This window comes from Passer domesticus, chromosome 1, assembly GCF_036417665.1.
Source record: "Passer domesticus isolate bPasDom1 chromosome 1, bPasDom1.hap1, whole genome shotgun sequence".
Lineage (NCBI taxonomy): Eukaryota > Metazoa > Chordata > Aves > Passeriformes > Passeridae > Passer > Passer domesticus.
Window position 1 is genome coordinate 78623588 of NC_087474.1, and position 15345 is coordinate 78638932.

Sequence of the window (15345 nt, forward strand, 5' to 3'; positions counted from 1 at the left end):
CCAGGGGAATCACATGCTTTGCCTTTAGGATACTTCCTTTAAGAGCCTTTTATAGTTTTACACATGCCATCAGCACTTTTTGCAACTACTCTGCTCTTTTTGTTGTCGTCTTTGACTAGACCATCATCATGCACTTGATGCTCACTTCTACTACTATGCTCAAATTGGCAGGTCTGCCCAGGGATTGAACTAGAATTTCCTGTACCTTTTTCGCAGCTTTTACACCTGCAAGGACAAAACATGGTATTAGTGCAGAGTACACTTAAAGCAGAGCAACTTTAGAAACATAGGTGAAAAATGCCTACACAGATATTGCATTCAAATAACATTAAGCTATTTTGTTTCATGGTGTAAAATTAACTGGTTTAATATTCATGTTGAGAAATAAAAATGGCCCTTAAATTTATTATAACAGCAAAATGTTTCTCAGTTACTGAAAACCTCACCTGAGGTCTTCTAAACTTGACATTAGGCTATCAATCTCACCTTTAAAGAACGGGGAGAACATTGAGTTTCCCCTTTGTTCATACAGGTTCCTGAGGGCTTAAACCTGTTTATCCCTGAAAGGCTATATATTAAATCCAGCAAAGATAGAATTGCAGTACACAAATTTATTGGGTCAATTGCCCGCGCAAATTTTAAGTTGGTTTTTTTTATTATTAATTTTTATTATTTTGTTTTATTTTAACATTTTTATGTTGTCTTTTAATTTATCACATTTTCAGTAAATCAATTCCCAGTTGGCAGATGGCCTAATCTATTTTGCTGAAGTTACATGACATTGCAGTATATAAACATAACCATGGGAGAATTTTCCTCAGAGATAAAGAATAGCGTGATGTAATTCCCGTGTTCCCAACATATTTCCCAAGAAAACAACCACAGCACACTGCTAATACCATGTGTGGTGGATTGTTTACCTGTCTTTTTTAAGAGTATAATTTCACTTAGATCAGAGACATAAACATGTTTTTAACTTTTGTATTGGGCTAAATTTTCACCAATATTTGTATTAATCAGCCACTTTGACTTGAAACTTGAACTACACATTTTTCTGAAGCAAGGGTCTCTTCAGAATGTGTAGTTTCAGTTTCAGACCTTACCTTCCCTCTGATACCTCTTCATCATCACTTTTTTCTGCCTCATCTTCCTTTTGGGAAGGAGCTGATGGTTCCTCAGCACCTTTTTCACTCTTAACAGCATTTTCCTCTCCTTCACTCTCTTTCTCCTCCTGTTGTTTCTCAAGTGCATCTTCAGGCACCTGATGTTCCTTCCTCTCCTCAGCTTCTGGGGACTCACTCTCTATCTCCTCCTGCACAGTTAGTTTTTGACAAGCATTATCAACAGCATCTTCTTCCTGCTGCTTTTCTGGAGTGAACGATTCCTGAAAAGAGTTTCTCCTATATTCATAATGGCTTTCTAAAGACAAACTTTCTTGTTTCTCCTCTGACTCTTCAGTATGAAACTTGGGAGGATCCACTTCAAGCAGAAGGGAACTTTCCCTCTTGGCATTTTCCTTGTTGAGCTTATCAACTTCTTCTTCCTGAGAGCAGGACTGACTCTGCTGGATGTCCCCATCTGTAAGAGATTACAAAGCAATCTGTCAGTGGTTTTCTGATAGTCAGTAACACTATTAAAATATGGCTGCACACTTAGCATAACTTCTGTAGAATTTTGAGCTAGGTATTTGTTTTCCTCTCCCACTTTCAAGGTCAGTACAAGTGTCTCCTAAGCAAGAAAAGACTACTTATTTAAAACTGGGATTTCATGGATCCCAAGTGCTTTCTTTGAGACACAGAACTAGAAAATGTTTTTCTCACTTGAAGTTATTGTCAGCCAAGTCAAGGTTAATAAACTCCTCATGCAAAGCACCTTATTGAGCAGTTGGATACCCTGTGCTTGCTCACGCTGATGAACACACATGTAACCCACGCAACTTCACTGGAGTTACTCAGGAAAGTCATGGTTATTTCTGTGTTATTTCTTAGGAAATAGAAGTTGATCAGAGAAAAAAATAGTCTAACCTGTTGAATCTGGTGGCTTCTTTTCTTTTGTTTCTGTTTCATTGAAATGTGACTTTTCTTTGATGACCTGTGGAGTAGGCAATTGATATATTAGTCAATTTATACAGTGTGCATGTTGTATTGGTCCTCATGAAATCGCAGCCTGATTTTTTTTTATCAAATGCAAATACTCAGTGTTCCAACTCATAGATTTCCTATAAATGATAGTCCTTATTTTAATTACTACAAGCTGATTGAATTGATACCAGTGCAAAGAGAAATTATCTTGGTTGTAATCAACATCAATGTTGCCATAAAAACAGCCTAGAAAAGATTAGGACTGAACCTCAGAGACTAAACCAAAGAAGCATCCAGGAATCAGCTGCTGCCCTGCCCTAGCTTTTGCTGTTAAAAAACTAGATTAAACCAAATCTCAGAAAATTTAATATTCTAGGAAAATATTTGGTACAATCTTACTGACACTTATCAAGAAGTTCCTTGCTGTTTAATCAACATTTGGTAAAAACTTCTTTAATGATGCCATGATTTATTAAGGGGTGACTGAGACAGTAACCAGGACTTGGAGCTTTGTATCCTTCTTTTACTTGGATTTCACAATGTTGCAGTGACATCTAGAGGTGTTTCGTACCAATCCAGGTCCTTATAAAACCTCTGCCATTACTGTTACCTTTGTGGATATTAACTCCTGTTTCTATGCTATGTGCTCAGTGTGTTTTTTCCTGGCCACTCCTAGACTTGTCAGTAGGTGACCACAGTACAACATGGCATCTGCAGCTGCTCGGTTCTCCTTTTTCACCTCTTCCTCTCACAATGCTATGAAACTGGCACTGTGATTACACATGGTGTGAAAAATGCTTTCACGTCAAAATATTTTCCAGAGGGGCTACCAGCTAAAGCAGTATTGTGCATATCCCAACAAAATATACAAGTTCAGGCACTTAATTTTAAGTGTCTTAACCATGTGATCAGTCCCTCAGCCCTGGGCATCAACCAGTTCTATTACTAAACACTTGTTCTGGTAGGCCCTTCACATTTTTTTATACTTTATTTTTTTTAATTTCATCAGGCTATATAGAAAATAGGCATGAAATCAAAGCAATGTGTATCTGCTATAAACAGAGTTCAAGGGAAAGGAAATTCCACAAGAAGCCAAAAGAGTTGAGACAAACTGGATGTAACTGCATAGAGGGATTTCAATAGGACTTGTTCAGAAAATCTTGATCCACAAGGGACAAGGAAACTGTAATACGAGCATAAGACCTGAGACTGACAATTGTTTTGGATGCAGTTTGTCCCAGGAAGTTGCAGGCCATAAAATGAAAAAGGCCACAATACAACAAGGTAAAACCCTTTGAAATATAAATTGGAGTCTTGTTCCTACAGAACTTAAATATATATAATGTTGCCAGATAGAACACAGAGAATCAATCAATGCTCTAAAAAGCACTAAAAAAAATAGGGAAAAGCCACAGACTTATTTATTCTGCACTCTGTTGGCAATTAGTAATGCACTCGCATTCCTGTAAGTATGTCAGCCTCTCCGTACCACTGAGAACATCAGCTCTGATCAAACACAGTCAGCTGAGCAAATAACCAGAGAAATGGCCTCCAAGCTCTTTGATGCATGAGGCCAGATTTCACTTCTGCATTCAGAATTAATTGCAGACACACAGCACTTCCAACTAAATATTGCTGTAGTTTGCAGGTGTGAAATACAGAAGCCAGCTTTTAAAAATCTGTCTAGTGGAAGAAACACTGGACAGTGCTGAATACCTGAGACTGCCAGGGCATTACATAAATTACTACTGTGTTTATTCAAGCACCATTTCTGATCTCCAGCATTTCAAAAGCAGATGAGGACTTCATACTAATATAAATTTAAAAAAAAAAAATTTACTGATATCCGTAAGAATCAATTTGCAATAAATATAGGGGCAAGAGTACTCTAGAGCAAGAAATACAGATATAAGGACTAGATATTGAAATAACTGTAAATACATGAGCAGTCCATACATGAACAACCCAGTTTTCTCCCCATTTTGCTGTTTGTAGAAACATGTGACTTCAACTTGTTGAATCTTGACCTGGCAATAAAAACAAGACTTTTTGCCCATTACTTCTTCCCTCTAAAGGGTGGGGGCTCACCAAGTTCTCTGGAGCTGTCAGACGTCAATGTATCCTTCCTATCCCAGCCACAGGCAGTACAAAGACCTCCTTGTAGTTTGTCAGGGGCATGCGTGACGTCCAGCCCCAGGCAGTGAGCAGCTGCTCTGAGAGCCCACAATTCCCAAAAGCCATCACACTCTTTGAAAAAAATCTCATCTGAAAGGTGTGGTGGCTTGTTAAAGACATCTATCCCACCTAATTATTCTTCATACCAACCCCTTCCCTCAGTCTGTTAGAACTTTCCTAAAGGTCTTTACAACTTAATATCTTATAATATTTTATTTATTTATGTATTATTCTTCACAAACTTATGTAACATGACTTTTTCCAGTCTGTAATTTCTAGATTACAGTAATCAATATTCCTTAGTAGAAAACTTTTTTTCCCTTTCTTTATTGACTTGAATATGTAAAATCAGGTAAATGGCACTACAGTAATTTTTCTGAGGCATACAAGCCTAAAGCTTCAAGGAATTTGACATTTTTATTTTACAAAGGCTTAAATATGAAAGTTTGTGTTGTGACCCTATAAAGTATACCACAGCAAAAATGTGTCTGTATCTACATAATTTTTTATTGTGTCTTCAAAAATACGTTTTCTAGACTTAAACATATTCTTTCATAGAGTATTGCCAGACCCTAAGGAAGAGAGACAGAATAAAAGCCCAGGTGATGATACAGAATAATATGAGATAGTCCAGAGGCTGAAATTTCAGTATAGACCAACAGAAAAAAAAAAAAAAGCCATTTGGAAATTATTTAAATTGACTTTAGAAACCTGCAGAAATCAAGCAAAAAGCAATAATATATATAAATATAATATACTCTAATTGAAATTTCAAATGCAACAAAAAAATTAATGAATTCTATAGACATTTGACTCCTTTTTAATGAGCTCTATATGGTTAAATTCCTTCTTTATACTGCAGCAGTCCTACCTTTGGAATGTTTTTTTAGCTAACTTTCAGATTTTTTATTCACCTAATAAAACTCTTTGATTCTTTTTTTCCTACTGCAAAAATTTTTTTTAATGAATGGCCTCATGATGTAACCCCAACCATTCAGTTAGAGGTCCTTTATCACCCCACCACCTTTCATTTTATCCCAAAACTATTATCCTCAGCTTCCATCTCCCAATACCATGACACAAACCTTGGCATGTGCCTAAACCATGTTTTAGCTGTGTCACTTTCTCATATTCTTGATAGTTTGCAGAGCTGTATTATGGCAAGATAAGCCGGTTTTGTGTAAGATCTGATCACCATTCCTTTATCAAAAGTATTAAGCTACTTGAGATTTCCAATGAATGAGTTTCCCTAACATGGGCTTTGCCTCTGAGTGTGCTCCCAGTATCTCCTCACCAGTTTCCAGGAGAGTGCAGAAAAAAACACAGAGACCTTGGGACAACCACATGTGTGGTGATGCCTCCTGTGCCATCCATCAAAGCTGTAATCAATCCCCACCTGCCCTTTTGTGTTCCTCTTCAATACATAGACCTTCCTCCCCCCTCAGCAGTGTAAAATACTTAGTGAGAGTATTTTTGATACAAACTTGTAAATGCTAAAAACCACACTCAAGGGAATTCTGTTTTTATTGGCAGGTGGTGCATCTGCTTCCATGTCATTATTTTTTTGGTACACTATAACAACTGCTGGCACCTCCAGGCAGATTTTGACTCCTGCATGATTTTTATTGAACTCCTTAAACTAGATAAAGAAACCATTCTTCTGTAAAATCCAAACTCAATCTACAAACATCTTTAATCACACACAAAAAATAAGCTCTGAACCATGAGAATCATGATTCCCTCAATATGAAATACATGAGAAGTTTTATGTGAACTGCTGTTTTGAAAATGCATAGGTAATGAGGTAACAACCTCTGCCGGAAAAATCCCTCAGAACAACATCCTGGAGAGGGAAGAAGCTGAAAATCAGTCAAGACAAAGCATTGTCCATTCCCCACTAAAATTTGCTGACTTCCCACCCAGTGTGCTGGAGAAGCTGGGGCTATCCTGTTTCAAACGGATGCTTACTCCTGCCATGCCATTCTTCCCAAAACAGGGGACCTTACTCCGAGGAGTAGAAAAGGCTTCCATGCAACCAGGCTCCTGACAGAGCCCATGGCCTCAGTGAAGATGTGACAGGTTGCACCAACACTGACAGGCTGATACCAAACATCTTTACTTTTATCTTGAGATCCAGTCACTGCCACTTAACAGAGCCATTATCAGGCCTAAGAAGGTCTTTGGAGGTAGATTGTTTAACTCCAATTGACTGGTTTACTTTTAATGTCACTGGAATACACAGAGACATTATACACAGTATAATCACTGACAAATCTGAGGCTACTAAGACACTCACTAGAACCAGAGCACTCAGCTTTACCTGGCTTTGACACATGTCCTTTCACTGCATTTGGGAAATCAAATGAACCAGTCACTGCTGGTTTGGAGTTTTTCTTCTGAACAAATAAGGGGCAACATCAGCACAAGCACAATTCAGCTGCTTTTCTTACCAACACGTTGGACAGCCTCACATCTACCCCTTCTCTATACTGCTCAATTTCCTCTCCTGTGTGATGATTGAAAGGGTGCACTTTTGCCTCATATGCACCTGTGCCATAACCCTAAATATCTTCCACATGCTACTCCTCACATTTTTACTGTTACTATTAAATAGGACAACCTCCTAAGTGGGTTCCTCTATTGTCACAGTGTGACACAGGAGAAAAAAATTCCATGTTGAAAGCCAAATCACTGGCAGATCTTTTTAACTGTGGGGATAATCCACCGTCTTGTCAAACTACTCAGGCAATTTTTTAAAATTACAGTATCAGTTAGGTAGCCTCACTGTAAAGAGAGTATTTCTCAACTTTAGCCCAGCTGAGCTAAGCAGGCAATGGTACGGATGGCAAACACCTCCATTCTTCATGAACTGTCCTTCCTAAGCTTTTCTCCAAAATCACACAGTTGGGAGATTTCCATCCAAAGGGTTATAAACTTAAGAAATCATCTGCTACAGCTTTGATGACTCACTTTGAATTGGACTCCCGAAATGCAGGTTTCCTAAAAATTCATTTAACAACAAGGGAGCTTGAGTTGTGGGGAGAGACCTGCTTGGGGCTTTTTTAATTTTCCCTTTACAGACAGACCATGGTTCTGTGGCACTCACCATGCAGAGCCCCGTTATTGGAATGTGGTGGGGCTCATTCCAGGCTCTGCTGGGGCTGCTGCCCAGCCACCCATCTCTGTTCCTTCTCACTGTTGCATGTGTATGCAAAACCCAGAGTGCTGCCAGGATAGTACCATATTAGTTGTGTTTCAGAGCAGTCACAGTTGTAATTAAAATTCAGTGTGGTGCAGACCCCACATTTAGTTGCAATGGCACTCTCCTACCAGAGGAAATAGTCAGGCATGGTACCCCTACACCTTCAGATAGGGGCTGAGAGGAGTCATTACCAGAAAACTACTTAAATGCCTAGGATATCTGATGACAAAAAATGAATTTTAGATGACTGCAGTTGACAAACAATTCCTCCCTGAGCAAATTCCTCCTACTACTGTCTCACCTCTTTGAGGAACCTTCTGCTTTCCCAGGGCTGCTCTCTGATGAGCTGCCTTGCTTTGCTTCCCTGCACTTACCAGTCATCTCTTTATCTTCATCATGAGGTCTCCCTAGTTTTGCAAAGAATTGTAATGGATTCCACAATGGTCACTCTAACACATAGGCATGCATGTCATGCCCCGAAAGTTATCCAAATTGGCTTATAGTTATTTAGAAATTAGCTGTGTCTACTTTGATTTCACACATTTTCAGAGTTGTAGAGACAGCAAAATCCCAACAGTGTTCAGGGAGGGATCCTATGCAGGGAACACTGTACAGCAGATAGCAAGTTCTGAGGGTAAATGGAAATAAAGTTAAACAGCATCATGAATTAAAAAGGCATGAAACAACTCATGTGGCTGTAAGCAAAGGAGAGAACAGGGCAAAACAAGAGGAAAACATTGTCCTAAGCAAACATACCAGTTTTATGACTGGTACACAGACAAAGAGAGAATTTTAACTCAGATATACTACAGCTCACTCAAAAGCTGAAATTCTTCTACCAAGAACATATTTAAGTAAATGCATCAGTCCTGGGGGAAAGAAGAGCATTCCCAAGTATAATGGCACCTGTGGGCACTGACCAGCTGCATTGCCCAAACAACAGACAACCCATCTGTTGAGATTCTGCAGAAATCTCTAGCCTTGAAACCACCAGCCCAGCAGAAACTCTTGCACAAAAATGTAAAAAAAAAAAAAAAAAAAAGAAAGAAAGAAAGAAATATTTCCCACCTATTTGGCTGAAAGATGAAAAATACACAGAACATGGCCATTTTGGAGAGAATTTAAATAATACATAAGGGACCTGTTAGCATTTGTAGACAAAATGAAGGGATCAGAACAGTTATAGACTGAGGCTGAATGGATCTTAAAACACATGTGGCAAACAGCAGTTTCATTGTGGGCTGCTACTAAAGCAGCCAGTGACCTGCAGTTGCAGTGTGATACCTGCACAGGAGGTACAGAGGGCTAAAGCAGAAAACACAGCTCCCACCACTGGCATGTCTTTAGTGTGGGAAACAGCCCCAAATTGCCAGAAGTTGTTATTCCTACAGCAAAGCCTGTAGAAATGTCAGGAAACCAAAGCTACAGTCACCTGCAGGCAGCTGCGGGAAGTTCAACACTGCTTTACGATGGCAACAAAATGGACTTTCTGACTCTCCAGATGAGTATTTGCAGGTTAATAGTATAGAATCTCTAAAGTCTTTAATTTGGAGGAAATAAGTGAAGTATTATTTTACCCTCTTTCTTTATAAGTGGAAGAAGTAGGACTGAAAATGGAGTTATAGACAGGAACCTTTTGCAACAGGATTATCACAGCCTACTTAAAAAGGTGAATTTGAGGAAAACCTCAAGGCTTTTAAAGACGCTTACTGTAGAACTGCTGATTTCCCTGAGCGGCAATAGCGACAAAATAGCTTAAATGACAAGTAATACACACTACTCCTCTCAGCCATGTGGTGATAAGGTCACGCTGCCCTCGGTGGAAAACGGCTGGGAGACATTTGGCAGCATCGACAAAGCACGAAGTGTCTCCAAGCTACACCATATTACAACTTCAACCCAAACCAGAAATAAACTAAGCTCCTGTATGAGGCAGTGGAGGTATTTCAGGATGACAATAAAAGGCAGGAAAGCAGAAATTTGCTTCAGAAGAGAGCAATCCCTGCATTTTGCAAGAGCACAAAATGTGCCTGTGGAGCCTGTGATTAGCAAACTGTTACAGCTGCTGCTGATGCTGCGAGAGAGATTACACACCCCAGATGCTTATACCCCTTCTTCACCTCTCTCTCATTCCCCCTCTTCCCTCTCTGTTCTGCCTCTTTCACAGCTCTCTACATAAGATGGTTCTGTAAAAAGAGGCAGTTAGGAAAAATTTAAAAAAACAGTACTACATTAAGCAAAGAGCATCACCTCTCTAGAGAAGGATGGAAAGGCAGCTGAGCAGCATGTCAACACTATTCACTGCCTTACCCAGTTGTACCCAGGGCCACCTACTGCACCACCTCCCAGTAATCCATTCATAAGTAATGGTTGGACTATTTTGCAGAACCAGGCTTTTGACAGACAAACATTTTGCAGACAGCTCAGCTATTAGAACCAAGAGATGGCATTTACTCATAGCTGCAGCAGGGTGGATGACAAATAGGAACATCATCCAAAATACCTGATCATCTCCAGTAGTGCATAGAAGTGGGTTCTGTCCTTCAAATCTAGCTGCAGTGAACGGATTGCCTCGTTTGTGGCTGTACAGAAACAGGATAGGACTGTGCATGGCTAATGGGTTGCTTAGTGTCACCACAAAAATTCCACCTATGATACAAGAGATGTTGTTCTTGCTGCCTGGCAGCTTGCACTTCTACAGGGTCAGCACTGTTTAAAACTATCATTGTGTGGGACTAGAGATGGGAACAAGGATTCTGTTAAGAGAAGCAAGGATTAGTATCTGCACATTTGGGTAAATGTGTTCATTGCTATGTCACCAGATATTAGTGGTGCATTTCAGGTGTAAAACTCAGTGTGAAATCCCCTGTTTTTCTATTATTTTGCTTTTTGTTAACTTTAATCACAATTATATAAAACATAAATAAATATGTAGATCTAATTCAAATATGGAGGCACGAGCAACCAGCTTCGCCATGTCTCATGGACCAGTGCTTTGATGAACTTGCTCAGAGATTCTCTTCCTTCCCTCTCACCCAGAGGAGAGTCTGGTTGCCCCAAATGCTGGCACACACTGTCTCCTACTAAGCTGACAGCCAAGCTCAGCAGTCTCTGCTGAAGGGTATCATTCCATGTTCTGTTACTCCTAATGCAGGGCTGACTTCAAGTCTGTTTTTACTTAAACTTAAGATGACTAAGTGTTTACCAAAGCCAGCTGTTGTTCACAGGATAGCTTGGTAATTTTATGATGGCCCTTTTCTAATAAATCAAACACAGAGAAAGGAGGTAATGACAAGGTAACATATGTATGCTATCTCATAAAACAAACAAAATATAAACAACATCATAATATCATCAGCATGATTCCAGACATGCTCATGCTGCCTTTCCTAAGCCCACATGCTAGGCAAGCTCCTACAAGTCCATTCAACATTGCCAAGAGTCTGCCTAAAGGAAAATGAATCAGTGAGGGAATTACAAATGCTGTTGTAAAAAAAGACAGAGACTCCACTTGCTCCTCTTTTTATTGGGTCCTTGTCAGTAGGCTGACTCTGTTTCCATCATGTTCAAGGCCTCTTGCCTCTCCTTCCAGGTATTTTATAGCCCTGAACTCTCCATGGGGGGCACCTGCATCTCTGCCATCTGTCTCCCCTCTGACCTGTCAGGAGCACAAGCTCCTCCTGTTCTGCTACACCCGTTGGTTCCCACAAACTCACTAGCAAAGCCTGCAAGGTTCTCTCCTTTCTCCAAGCCTGTGTTTCTATTGCAGAGAGCCTTGCACCCACTCCAGTCTCCAGGAGGTGCCAGTTCATTAACATGCCAGGGCTGATTCAGTTTTCATTTAAAAATACTTTAGATGAGTATGTACTGTCACTGAGATAAGTAGGTCTCTACCACAAACTGCAGTGACAGCAGCATTACAGAGATGACCTGTGGGTCTCACTCCAGTGGGGCTTTTACAACAGATGTCTTCATTGATGTTTTGAAAAGTAAAAGAAGCCCTAAACTCAGATGCTCAAAATAAATAATCTTTTCTTATCAAAGTAATTGTGTCAAACAAGAAAACTTCTCTCCTGTTGAAACTCCTTTTTTAGACCAGTGCAGCCTGATGTTCGAGAAGGACCTGTAATGACGATTTTTGTTATCAGTCTTCTCTGGCAAGGAAGCTATTTTTCTCTTCAGTTAATGATGCTCTGGAAACAAGGCTGCATACTTTATATCCTTACATAGCAACAGATCAGTCAGTTCAACTGACTGAGCTTTACAAGATGCTCCTCTGCTGCTACTCAGCACTGACTGATATTTTTATAGTTTCCTTTGAAGGCTCAAATTCTTCTGTCTATCTACGAAGTGGGGTTGCCTTAGGGTAACCAAACTGAAAAGCACATGGTTTGCTGACCAGGCCATTCTGACCAGGCTGCAGTGCTTCTTTTCTTCAAGGAATGCTGTTTCCAGTAGCACCTTCATATGATGTTTTTCCTGCTCAAAAACTTTAGAAAAACAAACTCAAAAACTACTCTTTAAATGAATCAAAGAGTAAAGCCTGCATGTGACTTTTTGGGAGAAAAAAATTAAGCAAAATGGAACAAAATATGAAAAGCAACCTTTTTGGTTCACCGTGCGTTAATTAAATACCAACATACTTTGTCAGAAGAAATTCCTTAATTTTCTTCACCAAAATGAATATTCAAACTGCCTTACAAAAACTTATTACAATCAAGAGAGTCTTTCAAGAGATTTTTGGTGTCTTTTAATCTGAACTTTAAAGAACATGGTGAAACTCTCATTATGGTAACAGAGGGATTTTTTACCCAGGGAAGTTTACACAAGCCACAGCTCCAGTTACAGTAACCCTACCTCAGATCCCAGTTTAGAAGTCCCCTAGTTCTCACCAATGGAGAGAAATACCAAATAGGAAGAGCACACTTAAGATGTTTCTTGAAATAAAGGATAAACATATGTACATGCCCTGACCTAAGGAGGCTTTTTACTAGTTCCACTAATCTCTAGACCCTGGTGCTCATAACACGACTGCTGCAACTTGACTCCCCCAGATAATTATAAATCCAGAAAAGATCATTGTAAAATTCATGGCCAGGACCCAAAACTCCTGAAGCCTGTCAATCTTTTTTATGTTCTTTGTTGCTATGTTTTACAGCTGCAAAGGAACAGTTAGGGAAAAAATGAAGGTCTGTATAACAAGTAGATTTTTCTATATTTTTTCCACTGAAATTTGCTCAGCTTGTTCTTACACTTTTCACTTTTAGAGCACATTGGTTGTTCTTTCTTAAATGTCAACAAAACGAAAAAGCTGAGCATGTAGCAGAACATATCCGTAGCTTGCAATGATTCTTGCCAAGATGAAACACAAACCTGGGCTCACCTTTTCATTTTTCTTCCTGAGCAGATCACCAGCTGTTGTCTCCGAGAAAATGTGCATCCTAAAGGGATGTCCAGCTCCCGCCTTGCAAACTTTACGTTTTTTAACATGATGTTTTACACTTGAATTATGAATTATTAATGTTTTCACCTTTTCTACCAGAGGTCCTACAAGTTTCTGTAGTCCAGAAACACTTTGTTCAAGTCCATCTAACCTTTTAACCTGCTGCTCAGCTTTCCTGTTTATATCAGAAAGAGATTTTTTCATTTTAAGGCAAAGTCTCTTCATTTCATTATTTCTCATTTTTTTGTTTCTTTCCATCCTTGATCCAGGTTCAGATGTTTCTGCCTTTACCATCTCCATGTCTTTTTCAATGCAACAGATTTCTTGGGAAACACTGTTAAGCTTCTTAAGGACATTGTCTTGCAGAGTCAACAGTTTATCAATTTTCTCTTCAAGGGAGGCAAATTTCACTTCCATGACGTTGAAACTTTCAGATGTGCTGACATCACTTCTCTCAACATGAAGAATTTGAGGAGGTTCCATTCCATTACCTGGCCCTTGGTTTTGCAAAGTGTTTGGATCAAATATTTTGGCCAAGTTGTTGACCATAGACGTAGAAGAGCTCTGCCTGCTGGATGTGGTCATTTTGCTGGTTTGGGTATGGGAAGGAAATGCTCTGATGATCAGCTGCTTGAGGACAATATCAGTTGCAAAGGCTTTCCATCCAGGCTGCTCAGATATACAGCCAAGTTTGGCAACTCCAGCTCAACTAATTTATAAACTACTCTCATGTATTTGACTAAAACAGAGAAAAGAGACACCCAAATTATTTAGCAGAAAAAAGCCTTTCATCCATTCTTTTCTTTCCATATATATTTATCTATCTATTTCCAAATGAAGTGAATATAGAGATGCATATCCTAAATGCACTCGGTTCAGTGACATCAGCCCTAGCAAGGACCGAACTATTTGCACTCCAATGGCATTTGACAGCAAAAAGGCAACGCGATACATGAGAAGTCATTAAGGGTAGTGAGACTTTGGCAGTGGTGTTGTTGCTTTTCAAAAGCCTAGTATGTAATGTGATCCCTGCTCTGAAGAGAATAAGGATCCTTACAGGGAACTTAAATGTGGCTGCTTGAAATTTCTGTTTTAAGGTAAACTTTTCAGATTAAAATTTCTATTCCTTGAAAAGTCTGTTATGCCCGGCAGGAAGTTGAGAGAGTGGTTAAAAAACAAATACATTAAAGAAAATAGAACAAGAAGGAGATGCTGGAATGTAAATATTTTGGAAAAAAAAAAATTAGAGCCTTTTAACCTATCCTATGTCTCAACTACCTGCCGGGCATAACAGACTTTTATATAGCCAGCTGTATATGCATAAGTAATTAGCTCCACAGCTAATATCTTCATTTAGCTCTCTATTTATCAAGGCTGCATTTGATAGAGACTCAACTCTTTTCTTTGTTTGCCTGACAGTAAATGTCTCATTATCAGTGATTAATACTCCTAGCTCAAAGAGTACATTTAAGTTTTGCTTTTGCAAAAAACTTCTGTTTCTTTCAGAAACACAACATTGGACGCAAAAGAAATTTCATTACTGGGAACAGGCTTCCCCTAAGGGTAGGCCTGAATTGTTGAACACCTTTTATGTTGGTTAGAAAAATGAAAACAGAATTTAAAAGGAAGCATAAAACCAGAATTTCTCAAGTCAGCTATACTCCACAGGAGCAAGAAGTAAATCAGTATGGATCAGCTTGATGGAGACAGGCTGCCTCTGAAACACAAAGAAATAGCTACCTTGGACAAATGACTGTCATATATTGACCACACATAGGTCAGTCTGCACTGTTGCCACATCTTTTATAGAAATAAATGCCTAAAGTTGGCCAGCTGGTTGGAAAATAGCCTTGCTCTGCTCAAAGGATCAAGAGCTTCTTTTGTGATCCCTGTGAACTATTTCTTTTGCCAACCTCAGTTTCTCCATCCTTTAAACAGGGAGCATGAGGGATAATTAGGTAAGGGATATAGTGAGTTCTGAATACCTAACATACTAAATAGTCTTTCAAAATTGCATAGTCTTCTCTTCAGTTTTAGGTGGCAAATGTCTTTTGGAGTAAATCACAGCTGAAGTTTCCAAAAGCTTCCACAAGGCATTCTCCCACAATCATTTGTGACTCAACATGTAGTCAGTGTTGATAAGGATAAGCTAATTCAGGAGCTTGTTCTCCAGTTACCGCAGGTTCATAAGTACATTTGTCACCTTCTGGGATCAGCATGTTACTGCAAGTGAAAGTGAACTGTGTTCATGCATGACCCTAAAACATGGACTGAAATCTCTCCTTTAAATAACAGACATTACCAAGAGGTGGCCATCATGTGTTACTGTGCACAGCATATTCACTGAGAAGGTTAAATATTTTTAAAATAGGAAACAGGATTAAAAAAAAAAAAAAAAACAAAAAAAAAACCCAAAAGAGTTTAAAGATCTCTATTTCATGAAA

At 39.2% G+C, this 15345-nt stretch overlaps 1 protein-coding gene across 4 annotated transcripts in view; it reads right to left on the bottom strand.

Annotated features, from left to right (window-relative positions):
• The window catches only part of MYLK4 (myosin light chain kinase family member 4), an 81551-nt gene that overhangs the window by 19410 nt on the left and 46796 nt on the right, over positions 1-15345 (bottom strand). For 2 of the 4 annotated variants that reach the window (XM_064426325.1, XM_064426321.1), the window contains exons 3-5: positions 2025-2091; positions 1104-1578; positions 146-225 (exon numbers count right to left, since the gene is read on the bottom strand). In XM_064426325.1, the coding sequence (XP_064282395.1) occupies positions 146-225; positions 1104-1578; positions 2025-2091 (622 nt within the window). Of the gene's footprint in view, positions 1-145; positions 226-1103; positions 1579-2024; positions 2092-12841; positions 13641-15345 lie in introns of all 4 variants that reach the window. The other 2 variants (XM_064426315.1, XM_064426306.1) reach the window with 2 other exon arrangements.